The 26,970-nt window shown below is 16.8% G+C and overlaps 8 protein-coding genes across 8 annotated transcripts; 3 read left to right on the forward strand and 5 right to left on the reverse strand.

The window, feature by feature from the left end:
• Window positions 1–414: 414 nt before the first annotated feature.
• Window positions 415–1,130, reverse strand: PRELSG_1249700 (step II splicing factor, putative; the record flags this gene model as incomplete). The annotated part of the gene is made up of 2 exons (XM_028678306.1): window positions 415–989; window positions 1,067–1,130. 2 exons carry the CDS (start codon window positions 1,128–1,130, stop codon window positions 415–417), a joined length of 639 nt encoding a protein of 212 aa, XP_028534609.1.
• A 530-nt stretch (window positions 1,131–1,660) lies between these two features.
• Window positions 1,661–3,368, reverse strand: PRELSG_1249800 (GTPase, putative; the record flags this gene model as incomplete). Its single annotated transcript, XM_028678307.1, has 9 exons — window positions 1,661–1,687; window positions 1,880–1,945; window positions 2,033–2,093; window positions 2,214–2,262; window positions 2,339–2,378; window positions 2,522–2,625; window positions 2,703–2,804; window positions 3,057–3,166; window positions 3,253–3,368. 9 exons carry the CDS (start codon window positions 3,366–3,368, stop codon window positions 1,661–1,663), a joined length of 675 nt encoding a protein of 224 aa, XP_028534610.1.
• Window positions 3,369–4,426: 1,058 nt separating this feature from the next.
• Window positions 4,427–8,281, forward strand: PRELSG_1249900 (conserved Plasmodium protein, unknown function; the record flags this gene model as incomplete). The annotated part of the gene is made up of 4 exons (XM_028678308.1): window positions 4,427–4,438; window positions 4,715–4,744; window positions 4,824–4,985; window positions 5,084–8,281. 4 exons carry the CDS (start codon window positions 4,427–4,429, stop codon window positions 8,279–8,281), a joined length of 3,402 nt encoding a protein of 1,133 aa, XP_028534611.1.
• Window positions 8,282–9,084: 803 nt separating this feature from the next.
• PRELSG_1250000 (conserved Plasmodium protein, unknown function) lies at window positions 9,085–14,316 on the forward strand (the record flags this gene model as incomplete). Its single annotated transcript, XM_028678309.1, has 3 exons — window positions 9,085–13,832; window positions 13,976–14,075; window positions 14,245–14,316. The coding sequence occupies 3 exons, from the start codon at window positions 9,085–9,087 to the stop codon at window positions 14,314–14,316; spliced, it is 4,920 nt and encodes a 1,639-aa protein (XP_028534612.1).
• Window positions 14,317–14,438: 122 nt separating this feature from the next.
• Window positions 14,439–15,845, reverse strand: LRR4.1 (leucine-rich repeat protein, putative; the record flags this gene model as incomplete). Its single annotated transcript, XM_028678310.1, has 6 exons — window positions 14,439–14,559; window positions 14,675–14,769; window positions 14,997–15,196; window positions 15,286–15,392; window positions 15,544–15,592; window positions 15,674–15,845. The coding sequence occupies 6 exons, from the start codon at window positions 15,843–15,845 to the stop codon at window positions 14,439–14,441; spliced, it is 744 nt and encodes a 247-aa protein (XP_028534613.1).
• A 500-nt stretch (window positions 15,846–16,345) lies between these two features.
• ECT (ethanolamine-phosphate cytidylyltransferase, putative) lies at window positions 16,346–18,210 on the reverse strand (the record flags this gene model as incomplete). The annotated part of the gene is made up of 3 exons (XM_028678312.1): window positions 16,346–16,400; window positions 16,524–16,597; window positions 16,735–18,210. 3 exons carry the CDS (start codon window positions 18,208–18,210, stop codon window positions 16,346–16,348), a joined length of 1,605 nt encoding a protein of 534 aa, XP_028534614.1.
• Window positions 18,211–20,360: 2,150 nt separating this feature from the next.
• On the reverse strand, window positions 20,361–22,640 carry PRELSG_1250300 (conserved Plasmodium protein, unknown function; the record flags this gene model as incomplete). Its single annotated transcript, XM_028678313.1, has 14 exons — window positions 20,361–20,416; window positions 20,493–20,532; window positions 20,635–20,693; window positions 20,774–20,818; window positions 20,954–21,014; window positions 21,108–21,144; window positions 21,255–21,322; window positions 21,401–21,444; window positions 21,525–21,555; window positions 21,657–21,694; window positions 21,853–22,009; window positions 22,104–22,142; window positions 22,285–22,379; window positions 22,589–22,640. 14 exons carry the CDS (start codon window positions 22,638–22,640, stop codon window positions 20,361–20,363), a joined length of 822 nt encoding a protein of 273 aa, XP_028534615.1.
• Window positions 22,641–25,005: 2,365 nt separating this feature from the next.
• Window positions 25,006–26,344, forward strand: ALBA4 (DNA/RNA-binding protein Alba 4, putative; the record flags this gene model as incomplete). Its single annotated transcript, XM_028678314.1, has 2 exons — window positions 25,006–25,542; window positions 25,766–26,344. 2 exons carry the CDS (start codon window positions 25,006–25,008, stop codon window positions 26,342–26,344), a joined length of 1,116 nt encoding a protein of 371 aa, XP_028534616.1.
• Window positions 26,345–26,970: the final 626 nt, after the last annotated feature.

Below are 26,970 nucleotides of genomic sequence, written 5' to 3' on the forward strand. Positions count from 1 at the left end.
TGGCATATTCATTTTTACAATTATACTTATGAAAAAATATTTTTTTTAAATATTTTATTTATATTCCACCCCCAAGAATTATTTTAAATATATAATAATAAATTTGTATATTTTCTTCTATTTAGTTACCTTATTTTCATTTAATATTATATGTACATATTATGTATACATAAATAAAAAAGACATTTATATTTCATAGGTGGTAATTTTTTATAAAATTTTTTTTAGTATTGATTTTATTGAAATAATTCATAAATACAACTTTGTACAAATAAATAATAAAATGGGCATCATAATTTGTTTAATATTTTATGTTTACACTTCAAAAAAAAAAAAAATAAATAATTGTGCTATTATGTTTATAAGAAAAAATAAGCATGAATTATAATAATTTAATAATTAAATTAAAAAAAGTTATAATATCTTGTTCAAAGCAGCTGTTATACTGTTATCAACACTATAATTTTTTTTCTTTTTCTTTTTCTTTTTTTTTTTTTTTTTTAAGTCTTTTATAACATACATATTTTCCTTATTTATTTTTATATTATCATAAATATTGTTAGTACATGATGAATTCTTATTAATGTTTTTGCAACATTTATATCCCCATTTTCTTTTTTCTTTATCATAATACGAACCATATACAGATTTATGATTTTTTAAAAAAATATCTTCATTATATTTTGATTTTATAATTAATTTATGTTTTACATTTTCATCATTATTATTTCTAATATTTTCATTTTTTTTATTTATATTTTCAGTTGGATGTATTTTTGATTTATTATCTGTTTTACTTTCTTTATTTATATCATATATAATATTATGTAAGCAATTTTTACTTTCTTCTTCATTTTTTCTTAATTGTTTTTTTAAAATATATATTTTATATTGCTCTTCTCTTTTTTTTAAATATTTTTCTTCTTCTTCTTTCCTTTTTCTTTCATTTTCTTCAGCTATCCAAACTCTTTCTAAATTCTTTATATTTCCTACAAATTCATAAAAAATTATTTAGTTATGTTGTATATACATATTTATATATATTAAATTATGTTTTAATAAATACCTGGATGAAAATGTTTATGATTTATGAATGAGGCGCTTTTATTTCCAATTTTATTTATCCACATTTTAAACGAAAACAAAAAAAATTAAATAAAAATAAATTATTTTATGTTTTTATTATATTCATTTTTTGATCATAAGATATTTTTTTTTTTTATAATTATATAATTGTTATTGTTAAATGTAAATTTTTTTTTTTTATTTTGAAAAAAAAATTTTTAAAATAAACTTTTTTTATGAAATTTTATAAGGAAAAAAAAAAATTAAATAAAAAAAATAAATATATATAACGAGAAATATTTTTAAGAAGAAAATTATTTTAAAATTTATATCATTGAAACAAAAACATAAAGAATATAAAAAAGAGAAATAAAATTTTTAAAAATATAAAAAAACAAAAGAAAAGTGAAATATATATAAATACTAAGAATAATTTTTTTTTCGTATATAGATTCACACACAAATTCAATTCAAAAAATTCTTAAAATATATTAATTTTTAATAAATAAAAAAAAGGAAATAATATATTTATTATGATATTTAACAAATTTAAAAATATGAGAATATTTAATATCTTCACAAAGTGTTGTTAATATTAACTTTCGGATGATTCAGATCCAGACTAAAAAAAAATATACATATATATGTATTTTAAAGTTAAAAATAATTGAATAATATATAAAAGAATAAAAAAAAATAAAAAAAAATAAAAAAAGCTTAAAAAAATGACACAAAATTACAATTTTATTAAAAAAAATTATTATTCAATAAATAATCTTTTAATTGTATTTATTTTATTTTATTCTTTAAATACTTCTTCTATGTCATATTTCCATAAATTAGTATTGTTATAAACCATATTAACCATATGAAGGAATAACTAAAAAATATAAAATAAATTTTATTTTTGTTAATACTTTATAAAGGTATATGAAGGCAAAAAAAAAAATTATTTTATTTTTTTAACCTTTTTTACATTTTTTCCTGTATGAGCAGAAGTTAACCACAACTGCACCATATTTTCAGTACTTTTTATTAATTAAAAAAAAAAACATATATATATAAAATTATATATTTATATTTTTCAGTTATAGAAAATGCAATTTTTTTAATATTTATGTACTTCATAAAAAATATTCACATCTTACGCGAAATTTTCTGCTTGTCTAATTAATTCATTATCTTCCTTTACTAAATCTAATAAAAACATAAAAATAATAATGTGAAATATATAAAAATATATATATGAGCTTTATTTCAATCAAACAATAACCACACTTATTTCCTACAAGAGATATAAATGGTTTTAATGTCTAAAAGAAAAAAAAAAAAATGAAAATAAAATAATTAAAAAGTAAATAAACAAATAATAAAACTTAATTAGATAAAAACTTAATAAGAAATAGAAAATAAAATTTTATAGAGTAAAATGAATTATATCTTTAATTTATCTTACATAATATTTATCATATATACTGGCCATTTTTAAATAAATCATTTTTACATAATCAAATGTAGATGCATTAGAAAGATCAAAAACTAAAAAATAAGCCATCCTTCCTATAAAATTTATATATAATTATAAAAACGTTATAAGTAATTTTATAATTTTAATAATATTAATAAAAATAACTAACCATAACTAATTGAATTATAAGGATCATCTTTACTAAAAGGAATAGATGGATTTTCAAAGTAACTGAATATGGGGTTTTTCAAACTATCCTTTTTCGCTGTTACTGTAAAATTTATTTTTATAATTGTTAAGATAGAAAACTATCAATAAATATATATATATTCAAAAATATTAAATAAATATTATTTTCATTTTCATTTATATGATTATTTTAAATAAAAGTTTTCAAAATCACAATGAAATGAAATTAAAAACATTTATAAATACTTATTTAAATAAAAAAAAAAATATATATATATGTATATATTTTTAAATTTTTATCTAATAAATTTTATGTAAAAAAAAAAAAACATACTCTCTTTTCTTAACATATTAGTGAAACGGTTTATATCCGTTTCAAGACAAGTATCTTCTATTTCAACACAAAAACTTTTATTTTTATCCTTGTGTACTTTATAATATATCCTTTAAAATTTTAAGTAATTATTTTATAATATTCAATAAGAATATATATATATATGTAATATTATTTTTTATTCTTTTTTTTTTACATAGGCATGTCTGTATGTGTATAATTATAGACAATATCATTATTCATAATAGAATTAATTAATGATGTTTTTCCTGTATTTAGGTAACCAATAACTGTTAACTGTAATAAAATCATATTTCATATTTTTTTTTTTTAAAAAAGTTTAAAAAAATTATGAATAAAGTAATGAAAGTACTATCCTCATATAATACTTCAAAAAACAAAAATATACTCTGCTAATACAAATTAACCTATATTTATTATTAATAATATTAACAAAAAACAGAAAATAAAAATTTTCAATTAAATTATACGTTATATTTTATACAAAAGACTAATGGTATTTTGAAATTTTATAAAAAGATATATGAAGTATTACCCTTATAAAATTTCAATTAAATTTTTAGAAATAATTATTTTTATTGATTATTTCTTTTATATTTCTTGTTAAACAATTTTATGTATTTTTTTTTTTTTTTACATTTTGAATCGTTATCATTACTTTAAATAGTTTTGTCATATTTTAAAATGTGTGCTTGAATTATTTTTATTTTATTTTATATTCTTTTTATTAATATGTTAACGTATATATAAATATCATCTTAAAATAATATTTAATAAGCTATTATATAAAAAATTAAAATAAAAAAAAAAAAAGTTATATTCTATAATGAAAAAATCTTATTAGTTTTAGACCAACTAAAATTAGATTAAAGTAAAAAATATTTATGCACAAAAAAAAAAAAAAAAAAATATATATATATATATATACACATTTTTTGAATATGCATAAAGGTGTAAAAAAAAAAAAATAATTTGTAAAACTTTACTCCTTTAATATGGATAATAATAAAAAAAAATTATTTAAATGGTTAATAGTACAATATATTTTTTTTTTATATATATAAACAATTCATTTTGTTTAAAAAATTAAAACAAAAAAATCATTGTCTTTTCATTACCGTATCCTAATATTTTTTTTCTATTAAACTAAAAAAATACCTCACATTTATATGCATTTTTTTAAAATTATTTAGAAAGAAGATTAAATAAATGAAATGTAAAAATTCATGTAGAATTTTTCTTCTTCTACATATATGAAATGTTAATACATATATATATTTTTTTTTTTTAAAAAGATATCCAGAAAATAAATAAGATAATACACAAAAATAGTCTCTTGAGGAATAAACATGAGTTTAAATGTAAATAATTAAATAAATATAAATATATATTTATTGAGTGAATAAAACAAACATATAAATAATAAAAAAAAAAAAAATCCTGTATGCTTTATATAGATAAACATATTTTTTTGTATAATGAATAATTCTTATTAAAAAATATTTAAACAATTTTAATAGTTAATAGAAAATGTTATTTTTCTAACAAGCACATTAATATATATTTTATTTTTAAATCATTAGACTGACAATTAAAAATATTTATATTTTCTCTATTCTTTTTTTATATTTTTTTAGGGAGATATAGATACTAAAAGCTTAATTGAAGTAGATATATTCTTTTAATTTTATTATTATAACAAACAAATATATATATATATATATATATGTTTTTATATTTTTGAAGGAAAGAGACATATGGAAGAAGAAGTTTGAGAAAATTGAGTTGGAGAATTCAATCTTAAAGAAAAAATTAGAAGATTATATAACAAATTATGAAAATAAAAATGTTGAAGTAGAAAATTTTACAAAAATAAAAACGGATATGTTAATGAAATATAAATATATGGTAATGAAAAAAGATATATATATATATATATATATATATATGTTCATTTAATTATTAATTCGTTATGAATATATATTTTTAACTTACAAAATGTGTAGGACAATAAGTGTGAATACTTAAATATAAAAGTAAGCATATTAACTTTAGAAAAAGAAGAAGAAATGAAAAAAAATAATGAAATGCAAAAAATTATTAATAAACAAAAAAAAGAAATTGAGGGATACAAAAAAATATTAGAAAAATTGAAAAGTATGAATATATCATTTAAAAAAAGAAAAAATGAAGCAGAAAATAAAATTTGCTTTATGATAGATAATGATTTATTAATAAAGAACGATAACATTTTATTAAAAGAAATAATAAAAGTAAATGATAGATTAAATGATATAAATAATAAAGTAAATGAAAAAATGAAAGGAGAATTAGAAAAAACGAAAAAGAAATTACATATAGCTAATGACAAAATTAAAAAATTTCATGATGCTTTTATTAACATAAGTAATAATTATTTGAAACATAAAGGAGAAAAGGAAAAAAAGTTATTAGTAACCTTAAAAGTTAATGAAGAATTAAGAGAAGAATTAGAAAAGAAAAAATCTATAGAAAAATTTAATATAGAATGTAAGGCCAAATTAGAAGAATATAATGCAAAAAATACTTTATTAAATTATTATGAAATAAAATATAAAGTAAATGATAGAAGCAAAAATAGAATCTTAAGATACATTAATTTAATATCAAATAATTGTAAAATGGAAGAAAATGGTAATTCAGATGAAACCAATAAAAATATTTTTTTATATGACCTATATAATATGTATGATAAAAATGATAAAAATTATGAGGAACAAATTAATTTATTGAAAAAAAAAATATTGGATGAAGATAATTTCCATCAAATGAATAAAAAAAAATATAATACGCTTATAAATACCTCATCATTTCAAAATAAAGAAAATAGTGAAAATAGTTTAGAGGCATTTATTCTTAATAATTTATACTCATCAAATATTATAGAAATACTACATTATAATATTAAAATAGTAAATGATATTTTAGAATGCTTTAATATAACACTGTTACTTCTTTCTTACATATATGATACTTATTTAAAAGAAATAATAAATAACATTAACAATAGTTCTTATTTACAATCATTAGAAAAAAGCAATATCAGATTTGTCATTTATTTTTTTATAACTTTATCGAGCTTTTTGTTGTCTACATTAAAATATATTTATATTATAAAAAACTCGGATAGTAATGATTATTTAAAATTACTATGTAACGAGAGAATTTTTCATATATTTTATTTAAGCAAATATATTTTAGAAGAATATGTTGAGAAAATTAAAATAAAACTATTTTCTTCAAATATAGACTATTCTACATTAGTATTTTTAAGTGATCAATTAAACAATTTATATAATTTTATATTTGCTCAAAATATGGCATACAATGAAAACAATGAAGAAGGAAATGAAGAAAAATATCAAACAATAAATGATAGCAACAACAGCATAAAATCTAACAGCGAGGCAGGAACAAATAAAGATATTATGAGTAATACAAGAAATGAAAAAAAAAAAGATGAAAGTCAAAAGGACAAGAAAATATTAGAATCAGATGAAGAAAAAAATATATCATCATTTGAATTGTTTTGCTTTTTAAATTTTGTCATTGCTACTAGTATTCATCTGATGAACGATAAAGATATATTATTTGATTCATTTAATGATATAGACATGGACATACAAAAGGAAATACTAATAAAGTGTGATTATGTTCTAAAATTAATTAAAATTCCCCCAAAAGTTTTTAGTTTCTATTTTTGTATAAAAAGATACAATTTTTCATTTGAAAACTTTCTAGAATGGGTTACAAACTACAAAAGTTTAATAATAGATGATATCAATAGTAATAATAATAAAGAAAGATCAAAAAATCCAACTTCATTTATAAATGAATTAAGTAAAAATATTTTAAATGAATTAAATACTATATCAGACAGAACTAATATCTATTATATGAATGGACAAGAAACAAAAGAATTATATATTTATGATATATGCAATAAATATATAGATATGTACAATAATATTATATCAAAAAAAAATAAAAATTTAATAGAAAAAAAAGTTATAAAAGAAAAAGATGATGTTATAAAAAAATTAGAAGAAAATATAACTGATTATGAAAATAAAATACATTTAATGAACAAAAAAATTAATATGTTAACTGTAAAAGAAGAAAAATGCAATAAAATGCAAATTGATTTAGATATTTTAAAGAAAGAAAAAAACGAATATTTAAATATCATTAACGATTTACGAAAAAGTAAAAATGAAAGTGTAAATGAAATTGCATATATTACTAAGCATTATAATGAAACAAAAAATAAGTACACTGAACTTTTAAAAGGTTTTGAACCCAAAAGAAAATATTTAAATGGTAATAAAAATAATGAGCAATTTAACATAGATACCTATTATATGAAAAAAATTATAAATAATTTATATTACGAAAATTTCCTGATAAAAATAAATAAAAATTATCATTTGTTTGATGAAAAAATTAACTATTATAACAATTTATACAATAATTATTCAACAATTAATTTTCTTTATGAAGATGAAAACTATGAAAATAATAAATGGAAAATAAAAAATACAAATGATAAAAATACAATTAAAAAGGAAGATGAAACAAATATAATGCTTAATAAGATTTTTGGTGATGAAATTTATTTTATCAACAAAAATCACAAAGTATTATTTGATGATATATATAACTGTGAATTAATTAAAAGTAGATTAGCTAAACATAAAACAGACTACTTTAAAAATAAGTTATATCAGACTACTTTATGTAATTCTTTATCTAATGAAGAAAAGAAATACATTGAAATAGTAGACATAATTGAAAACTATAAAAATTTAAAAAATAAAATATTAAAAGAAATATTAAATATGTCTATTAATCATAACACTGATATCCAAATGAAAAATCATCAAAAAAGTTCAGAGCATTTACATCGTAAATTATCAGAACTAAAAAGTGTAATAAAAAAATTTTATATTAATAATAATTTAAGAAATTTATATAAAAATCTTCCTCATTTAGAACATATACTAAATATAACCGTAGGAGAAAAAAGTAATAAAGAAGAAAATTATGAAAAAATAGGCAACATCTCTAATAAAAATTTAAATAAAAAAACATATTTACATAGTGACAAAGTAATCTTAAATAATCATTCATTATCATATTTAATTCAAAATATATTTAATTTATAAAAAAAAAAATGAATTAAAATATATAATAAATTTTCTTTTTCTTTTTAAAATTCATTAAACAATATGTACATATCTTTATACATAATTTTATAATAAATATTAGATATCCTATTTTATTTTATTCAATTTAGTATTGATTAATATCTACAGTTAATTATGTGATTATTTTGTTTTTAAGAATGTTCTTTTCGATTCTATATTTTTTCATTGTATTCCTTTCTCTAAATAAAATTTTTTCTTTACATACAGTTTTTATTTTATTTTATTTTTTCTTTTTTTTTTTTTATTCCTGCTTTATTAATTAAATTTTTTTTTTTATTATTAGATAAATATCAAATTAATATATGTATATTTATTGTACTTAATATATTATAATGAAAATTCATTTTATTCTAAGTGCATTTAAAGAATTTTTTTAACCCCTTAAAATAAAAAATTCAACAACATTATATATAAAAAAAATAAAATTAATATAAAAATTATGGATTCATAAAAAGAAAAAAAATTTTAATATATTAATGAGAAAATAAATTAAAATAAATAATTTTGTTATAAGAAATTCTTAAAAGGTATATATTTATTTTATATTATATATATTTATGTTTATGTACAAATTAAATAAATATTATTGTTTTACTATTTTTCTATCACATTTTAAAGAAAATATTTTGGTAGATTATAAAGATGATAAGTGAAAAGAAAATATTTTTCAGAAATATTATCTAAAAAAAAAAAAATATTAAGAAAAATATCACATAGAAGTTTTTTTTTTTTTTTATCTTAGATTAATAGAAGGTTGAAAAATGAAAAAAAGTAAACTTATAATATTAAAAAACAATGATCCACTAAAAAAAAAAAGAAATTTTTGTTTTTTTCTTTCATTGAGAAAATATAATCCGAAAATAATAAATAAAGAAAATGATGATAATAGCATTAAAAGAGAATATGACATATTCAAATATTTTGATGGTAACAAAAATATTATAAAAACAACTAGTTATATATTAAAAGAGCATTTAAACGATTTTATATTTATAAAACAACAGGGTAATTTCTATAACTATTTCTATAATTCATACCCATTTATTATAAATAGATATGTTAATTATATAAAAGAGAATTATGTAATAGAAAAAAATGAAAATAATGAAAAAAAAAAAAGAAATAATAAAGTGGAAAACAATAATATAGAAAATACTAATTATTTGTTTTTGTTTCATTATTATAATAAAAATACAAAAGATGGAATGGAAAGAAAAGAGTTTTTAAATTTTGTTAACAAAAGTATAAATTTCCACAATAATACTACAAAATTTTTGAAATGTTTAAAAGAAAATATATATATGAATAGAAAAATTAACAAAAATGAAGATATAAAATTGAATTTAGTTTTTGAAAATATAATTGATAAAATCAATGAAACAAATGATATAAATAAAAAAATAGAAATTTTGCTATACTTAGCAAATATATGCAATGAAAATTCATCTCCTATTATATATTCAAATATTAAAAAATATATACAGGAAATCTATGATAGTCTAATAAAAAAAACGAAAAAAGGTGTCGTAGAACATTATTTAATTTTTCTATTATATAAAGAATTTCTATCCTCTAAAAATGAAAAATATATAAATATGGATATAAAAAATTATTTATCAGAAGAAATTTCTTTTTATAATTATTTAAAAAATGAAAATATAAATATTTTTTTATTAAGTTTAATATATCGTGATTTATCTTTTTTAAATAACTATGAATTGAAATATGTTTTAATGAATTTAGTACTTTCAAAAATTAAAAATTGCGATTTCCTTACTAATTTAGATACACATAATAATAATGTACTCTTTAGAAATAAAAATAATAATTTAAATAATTCACTTTTAACATTTTTCTCTAGTTCGTTATTAAGAAATAATTTTTTTTCTTTTTTAAAGGATTATGATTACATAGACTACTCTGGTGTTATAAATTATTCAAAAGATTTGAATATAAATGATTTAAATAATTACATATGCCATAACTTATTAACTGCTCTCATTCAATTTAAGCACTCACAGAGTAAATATTATGATATGATCAAGTTATATAAGAAAAAATACTTTCTAGATAATGAAAAAAATGCAATATTATTTAATTATATTTTCAAATTAAAAGAAAATACTGATTATATGAATGAATTTATTATGAATAATATTATGTTTTTTACAAAGTATTTCATTAAAAATAAAAGTTCCTTTTCTAATAATTTATACTTTAATATACTAAAAGTTTATTGTGATTTCCTGAGTACTATTAAGGATTCAGAAAATTATGATCTAAAAAAGAAGAATAGCTTAATTAATGACTCAAAAAAAATTATAAATTATTGTATAAATGAAATATATTATAATATTAACTCATATACACTTAAAGAGTTTTCTTCCTTTATTTATTTAATTAAAAAATTACCAGCAAATTTCAGTTTTGAATTAAAAAGTGAGGCAAATTATAGTAATAAAATAAAAAACATATTTTATAAAGATAAAAAAAAGGAAAGTTTACTTATTTCAAATATTTTGCATTTTAATATTGATGGAATAAATAAAACAACTATCAAAGATACTAATGAAAAAAACATTTTACATGAACATATCAAATTAAGTAATAATAACTCAAACGAAGTATATAATAATACAGTAAATAATTCTGAAGACAAATTAAATAAAAGTATGCTTGAAAGAAAAGGAGAAGATATTGAAATAATTGAAAAAATATCTTCTAATATTTCTAAAGAAAATAATAAACAGAAAAAGGAAGAATCAGAAAGTAGCAAGCATGATAGCTATCTATATACTTTAGGTAAGGATAATTTAAAAACTAAGAAGAATGTAACTATAATAAATAAAAAAGATTTTGTTATTTTAGTCTCTTTGTCTATTTTTGATGAAATGAATGAAGATTTTGTGTTGAAAATAAAGGAAAAAGAATTACATTTAATGAAAGAAAAAGACAAATATAATATATATGAATATATTTATGAAAATCATTATAATCATTTTTTGAATAATTCTTCATCATATATAGAACATATAAATGAAAAATTTGATGAAATAACAAAAGAAAAAATTATAAATTATTTTGTTTTATTTACACATATAAGTAAATTAGATATATACGAATTGTGTTTATTAATTAATACCATGAATGAAATAAATAAATTTCAGAAGTTTGTTGATTTTTTTATCTCTAAACATATAGAAAATATATTATACCAAGAATTTAAAGATGATCATATTAACAATAAAGAAATAAAATTTAATTATGAGTTTAGTGAAAATTATTTAGATAATTATATATCAAAGATAAATGAAAAAAAAGAAAAATTAGAAAATTTTCAAAATGCAATTGAAAATAAAAATAGTAATACTAATGCAAAAACTCAAAAACATTTTGATGAAATTAATTTAAGTATACATACACCATATTCCTCTAATTTTGAAAAATATTATTATGAATATGATATTCTTACAAGCACAATAAATTTATTTTTAACATTAGATGAAAACAGTATAACAAAACATACTATTGCTAAATATTTAAAGGATATCGATTATAATAAAGTAAATATTTTAAAAGTTGATTTTGATAATTTTTTTTTAAAAAACAATCATAAACAAAAAGTGAGAAAAGACGATAAAACTTATTTATTTAATGAAAACTTAGAAGAGAGAATGAAAAGTGAAAATTTCAATGATTCATTTTATCTTGATTATAAACTTCTATTTATTAATTCGGATAGTAGTAATATAACGAGAAACGGTGTTAATGATAAAAATAATAGTACTTATATAGAAGAGGAGAAAATTTTAGGTACTACATTAAATAATGTTATAATTTATAACATATTAGAAAATAGATTAAAATATGATACTAATTTAAAGAATCATTTTTTACATAAACAAAATTACGAAAAAGAACAAATAAAACATTTTTATGAAAAAGAAATGTTAACTTTAAATAATATATTAAGTTTAATGAATTACGTTAATCAAATTAATAATGATATGAAATACATGAATTTACTAACTTTAATCTTAAAAAATATAATTCTTTGTAAAGATGAAATAGTAGAAATAAAAACATATAGAGAATTAACTACTTTTTTGTTGAATATAAAAAATTTTTATCAAAAAATGTATATACAATCTCAATACTCTTATTTAAATATGCTGCTAATGTATTATGTAAAAAGTATTCAAACATTCATACCTTTTTTTTATTTTTCTGATTACTTAAAAATTATGCAAGTATATATAAAATATGATATAGCAGGGAATTATTTAAAATATTTAGTTATTTTAAATAATGAATTTAATAAAATGAACATTAAAAATATAAATTTCTACTATGTTCACATAATATTGTATTTATATTTAAAATTAAATTACATAAATGAAAAATTTTTATCTAATTTATTGCATTATTATATTAATTCATTATATCAAAGAATAAATAGTCTTGATATAACAATTATTGAAAATTTAATTAAAACAAATGAGTTATTAATTTCTTTATGCATTAAAAATAAAGATATAATTAATTTTAATTACATGCTAATACAAAAATTTGGAAACTTTTCAAACGAATTCAAGTTAGATGATCTAGATAAGTCAGAAGATAAAGATATTAATTCACTTAATAAAAATAACTCCAATGTAAAATTTTCAGCAAATACTATTTTTAATAAACAGTTTATAAGTAACAGTGATTCATGTAATACTGAATTTAATGAAAATATAGTAGAAAACTTATCTAACAATGAATACAATACTAATTTATTAATAAAAAAAAATAATGATAACACGATAAAAAATAATATAGGTATATTACATAATCAAACAAATTGCGAAAAAATTGATGACGAAAACTTTATAAAATATAAAAAAAATTACAATGATAAACATAATATATCTAACTATGTAAACAAAAATATAAGCAAAAACATTGAAAACAGCATAGTTGCACAGAACTTTAAATTATCATTTATTCAAAAGTTAAATATAATATATTTTCTATTTAAATTTAGTTTTTATAATGATTTAATAAAATTATATTATTTACAGTTAATAAATGAATGTATGAACAATAAAAACACTAATATAAGCGATGAAGATTATTGTAGATTATATGAAATATATGTGCATGTTATCCTAAATTTTTATTTTATTTCTTTTAATAAAAATAATAAATATATAAATTTTATTTTAAGTAATTTACCTTGCTATTATTGGTATAAAAGAGAAGAAGAAAAATTAAATTTATTTGTTTCATCCAAACACTATAATGATATTAATAACATTCTGAAATTATTAAATTTAAATTTTCTTACTCCAACCTTAACTGAAATTTATTTTATACACTTTTTTAACGATATAAATAAGACAAACTATTCTCTTCAAATACCTCAAAAATTTTTATGCATTTATCAAAAATATAATTTAGTCATTGATGATATAAAAAATAAAAATATCGCAATTTTATGTATTCCTGAAGAACATGAATTACGGTTAGTACTTAGATTTAAAAAAAAAAAAAAAAAAACTAAATTTTAAATATATTGTTAAAATGATTTTAATATTTATAATTTTCTTTTAATATAATATTATTATATTATTATATATATATATATATATATATTTTTTTTTTTAGATATAGCAATAATGATAAAAAAGTTTTGGTAAATGAGAGTAATTATATTTTTGAAAATATCAAAAAGACATATGCAACATCTTTGTTATTCTTAAGTGAAGTAATAAACATTAAAGAATATATATTTTTAAATTAATATTTTTATATAATTTTATAACAATACTATACTTTTATATTCCTCATTATATACATATAGAAAATTAAATTTTTGATTCCAAAATATTGAATTTAAAATATTAATTTTTTCATTTTCTTTCTTTTTTTTTTAGTGGAAAAATATGAATATAGAAGAAAAATGTGATTATATCATGCGTATTTTGCATTCAGCAGTAAATAATTAAAATGAAATTTTCTTGTCATTGATTCATGATATATTTTCGAAAATCTACAAAAATGTTATAAATAAATACATTTATTTCTTTATATATATATATTTTTTGAATTATATATGATAACATTAATTTTATTTATGAAATTTTATACATTCTACGGCATTTTCATGTTTTATTTTTTTCTGTTTATTTATTTTTTCCATTTCTTCTTGTTCCTTTTTAAAACCACCTTCAAAAAAAGCTTCAACACACCTACATTTTTTTAATCATTTTACGTAATTCAAATTAAAATATATATATATATATATATATATATATATATATATATATATATATTATATAAATTATTTTTATTGTTAATTTGAACCTTCTTTCTTCTTTTTTAATTGGTTTATAATCAAGAAAAGTTAATATCTTTAGTTTATGAATAAATAATTTTCTATAATTTTTGTATTTCATTAACTAAAAAAAAAAAAAAAAGTGATTAAAATAAATATGATAACAAATAATTATTATATAATTAATAGGCATCAATAACAAGTTTTTTTATTTCAAAGAAAAATATTTTATTTTATTAATATATAAGTGAAAAGAAATTCTTTAAATCGTTGCACATTAAAATATCATTACATAATGAATTACAATGTTTTTAAAATTGTTGTATATATATTATATAGGTATATGATTACTATTGGATTATTCATTAAATATAAAATTGATAAATTATTTAAATGAACTAAATTTTCTAAAATGTCTTCATTTATTTGATTATTGCTTAGATTTAAAATAGATAAATTTTTGTTTTTTTGTAAATTTGCAATATTAGAAAAACCTTTACTTCCTATACAATTGTTACTTAAATTTAAATCTTCTAAATAAATTAAATTATCTACAAAGAAAAAAGAAGAAATAAAGATAAAATAAAAATAATAGATATTCTATATTTGTTTCTAAACAGTTTAAAAAAAAAAATATTACCTAGATTTTCTATTTCATATATGTTGTTATCTTCTAAATTTAATATTCTTAGTTTTTTTAAAGAATCCAAGTTTTCAATTTTGGAAATTTTATTACAATTAAGATATCTTTAAAAAAAATTTTAGTAAGAAAATGAATATAAAATGTGTTTATAATTATATATTTTCTTTTATTTAAATTATGCATGAATGTAAATTTTCTTATGATATAATTTCACTTTTCATTTTGTTTAGTCTATATAAGTTTCTTTATACTAACAATGCAATTAAATTTGTACAACAATCGAGTCCATTTATGTATTCTAAAGCTAAAAACAATACATATTTTTAAATATATATATATATATATATTTTATATAATTATTTTTTTTTCTTTTTTTTTTATAAACCATTGTTATTCAAATATAACGTTTTTAAATTTTGCAAATTTTGCAATTGTTCTATCCTTCTATATAGTTTGTTATTTAAATAAAGAACATCATTTAATTCAATAACAGAATAGTATACTTCATTTTTTTCTATGACTCTTTTAATTTCTTTGTTACTTAAAATATATTCCATTATATATATTTTTTTAATATATATATAGTAGAATGCTTTTTTTTACTTTTTAATTATTTTAATAAGAGTTTATAAAAAATAATACATTAAAACAAATTAGACGAAATTAATATAAATATAAAAAAATGTTTTACATTATTAAAATTAATAATAATAAATATATGAATATACACTTTTAAAGAAAATAATTTTATTAAAAATATATATATTTCTAAATATATATGTTTATATATATAAAGGAGAGAAATAATATAATAAAAAAAAAAAAAATTTGAACTTTTTTTATATAAATCCAAAATATAAAAGGCTAATATAGTTTACAAAATTTATGTGTAATCTCTTTAAATTATTAAAAACAAATATAAAAATAAAAAGTCTAAGATTTTTTACTTTTGCACACATCATATACATATAATATGTGTGTACCTAAAAATAATAGCTGAATCAATTTACATTATTTCTAGAAATCATTTTCAAAAAAAAAAAAAAAAATACTTTTATTATGTTAAAACATATGAGTTACTAACTTTCCATATATTTTCTTCTTTTTTACTCCTAAACAGGAAAATAAAATAAAAAAATTATAAATAAGTAAAAAAATTTATAAAATTACAGATATATATAAATATATTTAATTATAAAATACATATAGTGAAGTAATACATGCAATAATTATACCTTTTATACATGTTATTCATTAAATATTTTTTGTTTTTTTTAATTCTTTCAATAATTTCAAAAGTTGTGATACTCTAAAAATAAAAAAATTATAAAAATATATTTAATACATATATATTTATGTGCTTATATATTTATTTTCACTTCATATATTTTTTTTTCTATTAACAATACAGAAATATATGTTTTATTTATTTCTTTCTATTCTTACTGATTGTGATGATAATTCCTTGTATATATTTAGTTTTTTTGGTACAGCATATGGATCAATTTCATTATTAGAATAAATATAATCAACAATAGTTCCCCTAACAACCACATCAATATGAAAACGTTTTATAAAACTTTCTGTAATTACCCAAGGAGCACCTATAACTACGTCATCAACAACTCTCATAGACAACACATTTAGAGTTCTTTCTAGTAAAGAAACTACTGGAAAGTATTTTCCTTTCATTTTTCTAACAACATCGTCATCATGCATTCCTACTAATAAAAAATCTCCTAATTTTTTAGCATTTTCTAGAATTTTTAAATGCCCAATATGAAAAATATCAAAAGATCCATCTACGTAAACTACTTTGTTTCTCTTTTTTTTTTCGTTATTATCTATAAATTGATATAATAAAGATGTAGTTAAGTAACATCTATTTCTATTTAAAATATGTTTTGGACTTAATATATTTTCACAAGATCTTATTTTAGTATCTTCCTCTTCCATATTATTATTTTTTTCTTCTATGTTAATTGAATCTGAATTTTTTTTATTAAGATTATTTTTTTCTTTATTCGCAGAATTCGTATTTTTATAATTATGGTCACTAGTATTATTAATATTACATGTGGATATTGTATTAGAATCATTAACATTGTTTTTATCTTTAATTTCGTTTAATAAAGTATTATTTGTATCACTACATGTAGTTTTATTACTATTAACTGCTTGTAATAAATGGTTAATTATAGTAGTACTTGATATCCCATAACTTCTTTCAAAAATTTTTAATTTATTATTTTTTTTTACTTCTTCATAGCAACATTTCCCGTTACGATCACATACTAAATCACTTCCGTGAGCAGCATAATCGCAATTATATTTTTCTAACAATTCCATATTTACATTATATTTTGTTCCTATAATAACTTCATCAACCCACTTGCATCCTCCTATCAATGCACCTCTTTCTTCTTGTGTATAAATTGGCATGACTCCTTTTGATTTCAAAGCATCATCATCTGAATTGATTCCTACCACTACAATATCTCCTAACTTTTTTGCTTGCCTCATAGCATTAAAATGACCAGAATGTGATAAATCAAATATACCATCTACATATATCCTTGTGACTTTATTTTTTTCATGTGTTGAAATGTTAGATTCTATTTCAAAATCATTTATCTCTTCAGAATTATTAGAAAAAGAACTATTCATATCTTTCAAGTCTTCATAAAGAGTAGTATCATCGTTTTTTTTTTCTATTTCTTTATCGTTACAACATTTACATATGTGATTTAACTCATTTAAAAATACTTGAAATATTTCATCATTTTCTTCTATTTCATTTTGCTCACATAATTCTTCTATATATTCTAATTTATTATTCTTCCTTATACTTTTTAATAAACCAAGAATATTTTTCAAATAATCATGATTATAAATAGTATCAACTAAAAATTGGTTTTTCATTATATATAATTTTTATTTTATTTATTCCTTTTTTTCTTCTCTTTTTTTTTTTTCTTTTTGTCTTTCCTTAAATTAGTAATAATATACAAGTACATAAAAGAATGCGGTAATTTTCAAATTCTTATATATAATAGAAATAAACAAAAAACAAAGAAAAAAAAATATTAATTTTTTAATTTCTTTATTGTAGTTTATATAAATTATAAAAACTTTTCTATATATATATATATATTAAAAGCATATGCAATTAGTTAATACTTTTTATCTATACGTTACATCTATTTTATTTAAAAAAAAATTATAACAAATCAAATAATAGTATGGAGAGAAAAATAATAATGCTAATATAAAATTAAATAATAATTATATAAAGTAAAATAAATAAATATATATGTATATATATATATATATACCAAAAAAAAAAAAAAAAAAAAAAATTAAATATATTGTAAAAACAAAATATTACTCGATTTATGATATATTAAACTTAAATATTTATATTAATATAATTATTTTCATAAAAATATATTATAAATACATATATATCTTGTATATTTACATTGCTTTCTAATAATATAAAGAAAAATATCCATATGCATATACAAATAATTCATTTCTTTTCCTTTTTTTTTTAATTTGAAATGATTTTTATTTATGTTATGAAACGGTAATTTCTTAAATTTATATATTCAAAAAATATTTCTAGTTTTGCAATGAATATCAAAACATAAATCTTTAAAAAAAGTATTATATTATATAATGTTTTTATTATACTTTCATTTATAATTTTTTTCATTAAATTTCTCATTAATTATATACCCATTTATGTTAAAGATTTCAAACAAATTTTTAATTCTAAGAAAAAAATATAAAATTTTATATAAATACTATATATATATACATTACATAATTGTGTACTTAATTTTTGCATTAAAAAAATGAAAAATAGAAATATTATTAAATAAAAATATTTATATTTTAACTTTTAAAAATTATATAATTTTAATTAACAAAACAAAATTTGTTCAAAGTTATATTTAAAAAAAAAAATTTTTTTTATAATAAAAATCAAAACATATACAAAAATGAAAAAAAAAAACTGTTTGAAGTACTAATTTTTTTTAATATTCTTTCAAAAAAACAAAGGTTAAGTCTTTAAAATTATTTGTTAATGCACTAATTTTATTCAAAATTCAATATAAAAGAAAAAAACATATATATTTCTTATTTCAATAGATTTGTTTAGTAATTATGTAATTTTTTTATACAAAAAACGAATAATTTTTTTTTATTATTTTTTTTTTTTTATTTATATGAAGTTATTTTCACTTTTCCCTTTTTTAATAGATTGAAATATTGCAAAAATAGATTAAATATTTTTATTAGAGTTAATAACCATTACTTTTTAAATTATAAAATATTATAAAAAGGAAAAATTACAACTAATTGTAAAATTTATATATATTAACATAATTAAATTATATCAAAAGGGAAAGTATATATTTAAAACATCTTGGCAAGGTAACATTTCTATATATTTGTTGTTAAGCTACTTTATTTCTTCAAAATTATAGATTATATAATTTTTGACTACCATATTTTTTTGTTTAATCTTTTTTTTTTTAATATATGTTTTATTAATAAGATAAAAAAAAAAAATTATGATTTTACTTTGAATGCTTTTTTAACTTAGCAGTATGTTAATTAAGAAATTTCATATCTTTTATTAAAGTGCTATATATATATATATATTTTATAATAAAAATTTACTAGAAGCAAATCCTTTTTTTTTGATTTCCATAAAAATATATTTATATATTAATAAACTAGAATTGTCTCATAATATTTTAATTATTATTCATATAAATTTCAAATAATAGATTATTTTAACAAACTAAATACTAATTTAATGATATAGCATTCCTAATTTTATATGTTAATATTTTATTTTTAATGAATTATTTAAATAACATTATATGTTCTATAAAAATATATTCAAGCATTAATTGTAAATGTAAGGTTTACAAATTAACAAACAAAACAATTTTCAAAATATTTTATGTTTTTTAATTATTCAAAAAAAGTGAAAAGTGTATAAGAATATGTAACATCATTATATATATATATATATAAAGGTAACAATGTTTCAATTATTCTATTTTTTCCGCATGAACAATATCTCCTTTGTTATAATTATAATAATGATCTAATATAAATATATATAAGAAATAATAAAAATATATAAATTTATCTTTTAAAGAAAAAAAAATATAAAATGTTACCATCAGATGTAATTGATCCACCTACAGATGTTTTTACTATCTTTAAAAAAGAAAAAAGCAAACATAATATATCATATAAAGGATACGAAGTTATACAATATTATGCATTAAAAAAATGTTTTTTCAATTCTTAAAAAATTACTATTTTTTTTTTCCTTTTTTTTTCTTTTTTTTGAGTTGAAGAATCTTCTATATACTTTCCTAAACGAGAAAATTATATATATATATATATATAAACATGCAATTAAATGTATGTATACGTTGTTTTTTTTAAATTTTACCAGCGATTAAAAAACCTAACTTATTTATTCTATTTACAGGAGGTTCTAGTATACAAATGGAATAAAAAAAATTTCTTAGAATTGAATAAGATTATTAAAAAATTAAATTATATTAATAATAGAAAAGCATATATATCATAATTATAAGAAATAGTATAAGAACTAAAAATATATTTTTACGAGAACAAAGGATGGCTACTTCATTAAGTTTGCTTTTATTTCCTAACTTTCTATTATAGTTCTTTTATGTTAAATAAAAAATAAAATAATACTTTTTTATATAAGTTCATTAAAGAAATTTTATTTTTTTTTAATTTTATTTTTAATATATTACTAAAATGATGAATTTACAATTATAAATTTTATTGCATCTATGTTGAGAAGTTTAAGACAAATTTAACATAAAATATATTTAATAAATTCAACATATTTTTATTTATTTTATATTTAAAATTTTTTTTCTTTTTTTTTTTTTGTTTACTCTTCTGCTACTTCTTTTGGTGTAATAAATTTAGTAATTTTAATTAAAACGTTTTGTTCATCGCATTCCTAATAAAAAATGAAAAAAATATTTTATATGTATATGCAAATTTTTCTTTTTCTTTTTTTATTTTAAATGAGGTATACCCCTGTCTTATTTAACTGAATAATACTGTAGTTTTTCATTTGCTCTATAAGAGAAAAAAAAAAAAATAATTAAAAAAGACTAATTTAAATGTAAGAATTGTTTCTCTAAGAATTTATATCAAACCTTTTATATGATTATTTTTGATAGCAGTAATCTATATATAAAAAATATACATAATTTTGAAAAAAAAAAATTGTAATAAATTTATATAGTATTTAGGAATAGTAACTTTTACGAAGAGCAAATTTTAAATACCCAGTATTTTCTTGGTCGAGTAAAGATCCAACTTTCTCCTTATAAAGAAATAAAATCAAGCATATAATAATAAAAAAAAAAAAAAGAAATAAATAGTAAAATAAATTACTGAAGTAAAATTGTGTATATTTAATAAGCTGTGAATACTATTTAAAGTTTTAATTTACATTTATTTTCTTTTTTTTTTATAAAAAACCTGAGCAAACCCAATTTGCTCCTGTATTTTTTAGTGGTTTATCATTTTCATAAAAAATAGAATTTCTTAATTTCCTTTTTGGAGAGTAAGAAATAAAATCACAATTTTTTTTTGATTCACATATATCTAATACTTTACTTAAATTAAATAATTTATCCTATAAATTTTTTTTTATTTAGCGTTATTAAATATATGCTATCATATATAATTTTTTTTTTATAACATAATGAGAATAACAAAAATATTCTTACAGTATTTTGTGCTAAGATTAAATTATTCCTTTCACAATACTGTAAAATGAATATATGCAAAAGAATTTTTTTTATATATATTAAAAAAATTTAATATAAAATTTTCCTAAAGCTTCAAAATTACAATAGGTTAATTCTGAAGTTTTTTAATTATTTTTATGAAATTTTAATACAACTGTACTTTTTGTGAATTTTTTAAGAAAAGAAAACTTTGCATGTATTCTTTGATTTCTTCTTCAAGCGCATTTTTATTTATATCTAAATTCCTTACATTTTCTTTAAAAGAAAAATTATTTTATATTTTAATTCATATATATATATATATATATATATATATTTTATTATAAATTTATATGTTTTTTTTTTTTTTTATAACGAAATGTTAAAAAATTTTAATATAAATATTATGTAAAATTCTTTTTGATAACATAATTGTGTAAAAATAGTTCAAAATGGTTCTAGCGCATATAATATTTGTAACTTACCTAAAACATTAGTTGTAAAAATTATACAAATAAAAAAAAAATTTTTTTTCATTTTGAAAAAAAAATTTTAAATAAAAAGAGAAAAATAAAAATAGTACTACAATATTGCATAACAACAAAGGAATAATAAAATAATATTTTCTATTATAACAATATAAAAAAATAAAATAAAGACAAAAAAAAACCAAAAGAAGAAATTATAATTTCTAGACTATTACATGACATACAAATATTATACAAGAAATAATATAAAAAAAAAAGGTGTATTTACACAAAAAAAAAAAAAATACTATTTACTACTACAAATTTCTTCTTTTTATTCTAAATATTTATTTCCCCCTTTTAGTTAAAATTAAAAAATAATATTTTATATTTTTTCTTAAATATAATTAAATTTTAAACTTATACAATCTATATAGGAAATAAAAATCCATTTAATAACAATAAATAATAATCTCATATATATAATTTTAAGAAAATTTTACTGAATCTTTATATCATTTTTTTAATAAATAAGAATATATTTTTTTTTGATAATATAAAAATAGAACTTTTTTTAAATATTTAAAAAAGCTAATATTTTTAATACAAATGAATTCAATTCTTTAAATTAATTTATTTTAAAAAAACATATGCTACAAAAAAAAAAATTATGATTAAAGTATCTTTAAATATCCACTATTTTTTGTAATAGACATTTTTAATTTTGAAAAGTTACATTTCACTGAAAAAAAAAAAATAATCCGTATGTATTATTTTAATTTATTTACTGAAAAGCAATATCTATACGTTTTTAAATATTAATATTTATAGAAAAAAAAAATATTAGATTTATATACGAGTATAATTGAAATACTAATTTATGATTTCAAGAAAAGATGTTTAAAAAATACTAAAATAAAGAATTAAAGTATATGAGCAAACATATTTATAATTTTAATGAATTTCTGAAAAAAATTTAATAGCTTGTAAAATAAATTAATAATAAAAGAGAAAGAATCATATTTTAAGGTGGATTAACATTATTATTTTTTTAATTTTATATAAATATAAAAAAGAATATAAAGTATATGTTAATTAATTTTCACTGTTTTATTTTCTTATATCTATTTTTATTTCTATTCAATTTTTTTTTTGTTGTTCTTTTTTAAAGGTATCTCTATTTGATATTAAAAATATAGTTAAGTATAAAAAGAGATATTCTAAAAAATTGAAAAGCAACTTTTAAAAAATAATTTTCCTCTTTTCATATTTGTGTTGCCCTTATATATATAAAATATACTTATTTTGTAAAAATACTAGTTGTAAATCTTTTTATTAATTAAATATATATATCATACATTTTGTGTTATATTTAAGTAGATAAGAAAATAATTTAAAATATATATCATGTTAATTTTTCTATTGAAAAAAAAAGTTCAAAATTAAAAGAAATAAATCAATGTATGTAGAGAAACGAAAAAAAGAAAAAAAACAATTAACTTTTATTTTACTTTTATTTTTTTTTATTCATAGTTTTTTTTTATTTTACCTCATAAAAAGTATATGAAAAAAAATGTTTGCACATGAGATTTCAGTATTGTATTTTTCAAATTTAATAATACATTCAATGTACATACATTTATAAAAAGGAAAAAAAAGTTACAATTTTTTGAAATTAAAAAAAAAAAAAGAATTACTTAAAATTATTAAATTAAACATATCTAATACTTAATAAAGAAAAAGTAAAGCAGAAAAACAAAAAAAAAAAAAATGAAAGGAAAAATTAGAAAAAATTTAAGAATGAATTTGGTAATGAATGAAAATATAAAAAGGAGCATGTAATAAAAAAAAAAGTTAAAAAAAAAATATATATTCATATGATTGCATATATACATATACGATATATAACATATAAAAAAAAAATATCTAAAAATAAAAAAAAAAAAAAACATCAATAAAGTGATAAAAATACAATTTAAAAAATTACATTTATTTTATATAGTTATTTGTTAAAAAAAAAAAAAAAAGAGAAAAAAAGAAAAAAAAAAGAATAAGAGAAGAAAAAGTAAGGATGAACTAAAAATTAAATATAAACATATATTTAAAATATATTTTTTTTTTAAAATACAAATACACATATATCTATTTATTTAATGTAAAAAATACATAATATATTTATCACATTTAAATAGCATTTACATAAGCATTTGAAAAAAAAAAATAATTATTAAAAAGAAGATTTATTTATAAACGAACAAAAATTTAAGATTAAAAATTTATTTAATAATACATTTTAAAAAGGAATAATTTTTAAATACATATATATAAACACTTACAAGTATATATATATATATATTATATAGAAAAAATAATTATTTAAAAAAAGTATATATATATATATATATACATATATATATATATTGTTAATGTTAAAAATGGAAAATGACAAAAAATATAACCAGAAACAAAATAACAATGATGAAAATGAATTCCCGAATTCAAAAGTTTTGCTTATATCAGTAAAAAGGACAAGAAGGTTTTTAGAAAGAACAGCGAGAGAACTGTTAGCTGGTGGGACAAGATATATCATTTTAAGTGGATTAGGAGATGCTTTACCTTTGTGTGTGCAGTTACAATCTTCTTTACAATCAAAAAATGCTGCTGTTGTAGTAAAAATTGAAACGTCGTATAGCTACTTTAATTCTAATTATTCTTATACACCAGGTTTAAAAATATATATGGAGAAGCATCCTGATTTCAAAGGATCAAGAATATCACCAGGTTATGTAAGTTTTCATGACAAAACAGATACTTTCACTCCTATTTATGACGAAAATCCAACTGAATATATTTGTTCATTAAATGCTGGTGATAATAATTTGTATGTTGGCGGAGATGGTATTAATGGAGCCTTTTCCGAACTTTTATCTTCTCATAATCAATCTGTTGATAAATATGAATCCTTATTCAAAGTAATAAAAAGAAAATTATATTCATATGCATGCATATATATATATATATATATATATATATATATATATATATATATATATATATATATATATATATATATATATATATATATATGAGTTATAAATATTTTATATTCAAATACCTTATGTTCCTAATAATATTTTATTATTTATATATTTAAATATGCATGTACATGAGTATCTTTTTTTTTTTTTCTTGAAGGAATTGTTAAATAAAGCAGTAAAAGAAAATGGAGAAAAGACAGATGAAGAAGTGAAATCTGTTTTATATGAAAATGTAGACAAAAAATATCCTGATGTAAAATTAGCATTATGTAGAATTCGAAATTGTTTAAAGAAGGGAAATGATTACACAACTGGATCAGTTTTTATTGTGACTTTTAAAAAAAATTTCCCTTATAAAAAAGAGAAAAATATGGGAATGGTTTATGTAGTTGGACCCAAAGGAAAAAATTGCAATTCAGTAGAAGAATTTTTAGATGCAGTTCAAGAAACAGCAGAGAATTTAATGACAGCATTATGTGATTATAATGGATTAGTAAAAAGAGAAGAGATAAAGCATGTGAGAATGAATACATGTAGAATATGCTTATTTTCAGGAAGTATATATAAACATCCTAATGCATCTAAACTAGATATAGCAAAATCCATTTTAAATGGATTAGCTATTGGATACAGACATGGCCCATCTCCTAGATTAAATTTTGCATACGATGAAAATGTTTTTAAAGATGCGTGGGTAGAAACAACGGGTTTACAAGTTTTTAATCACAATGATTAAAAAAAGAAATTATTTTTATTTTTTATTCCTGAACATTATTTAGTAAAGGTATTGTTTCTGTTCTATGCACTTTTATGTTACTAATTTTTACATGTTTGTAAACAAAAAAAAAAGAAAAAATAGAAAAGGAAAAATAGGCATTGAAATTTAAGTGATAGAATGAAAAGAAGTTAACTAATAATAAAATATAAGTATATATATATATATATATATATATGTTCATTATTAAAAAAGGCTTAATACTATATTACAATACACCTTATGAAGTAGAGTAATTATAGTTCCATTTTATAAAAAAAAAAAAATTATCATCATACATTGCATTTTTTTTTTATATTTTCATCATCTTTTTATCCTTTTTATTTCTTTCATTTACTTTTTTTTTTTCACCTTTTAATTTTCACTTATTTTTTTTTCTTTTTTTTTTTTCTCTTTCACCTGCTTTTTTCCTTTTCTTTTTTTTATTTAACATATATACAGATATAACAATGCTTAAATTACATATTTTTAATTTCTTTTTATAAATAATTCTTTAATCATATGTATAGAAATTTTCTTGTTTCTCATGTTTTAATTTACATTGGATATATCTATTTATTTAATACCATATATCTTCAATATTTTTA

The sequence above is a fragment of the Plasmodium relictum genome (genome assembly GCF_900005765.1).
Source record: "Plasmodium relictum strain SGS1 genome assembly, chromosome: 12".
Lineage (NCBI taxonomy): Eukaryota > Apicomplexa > Aconoidasida > Haemosporida > Plasmodiidae > Plasmodium > Plasmodium relictum.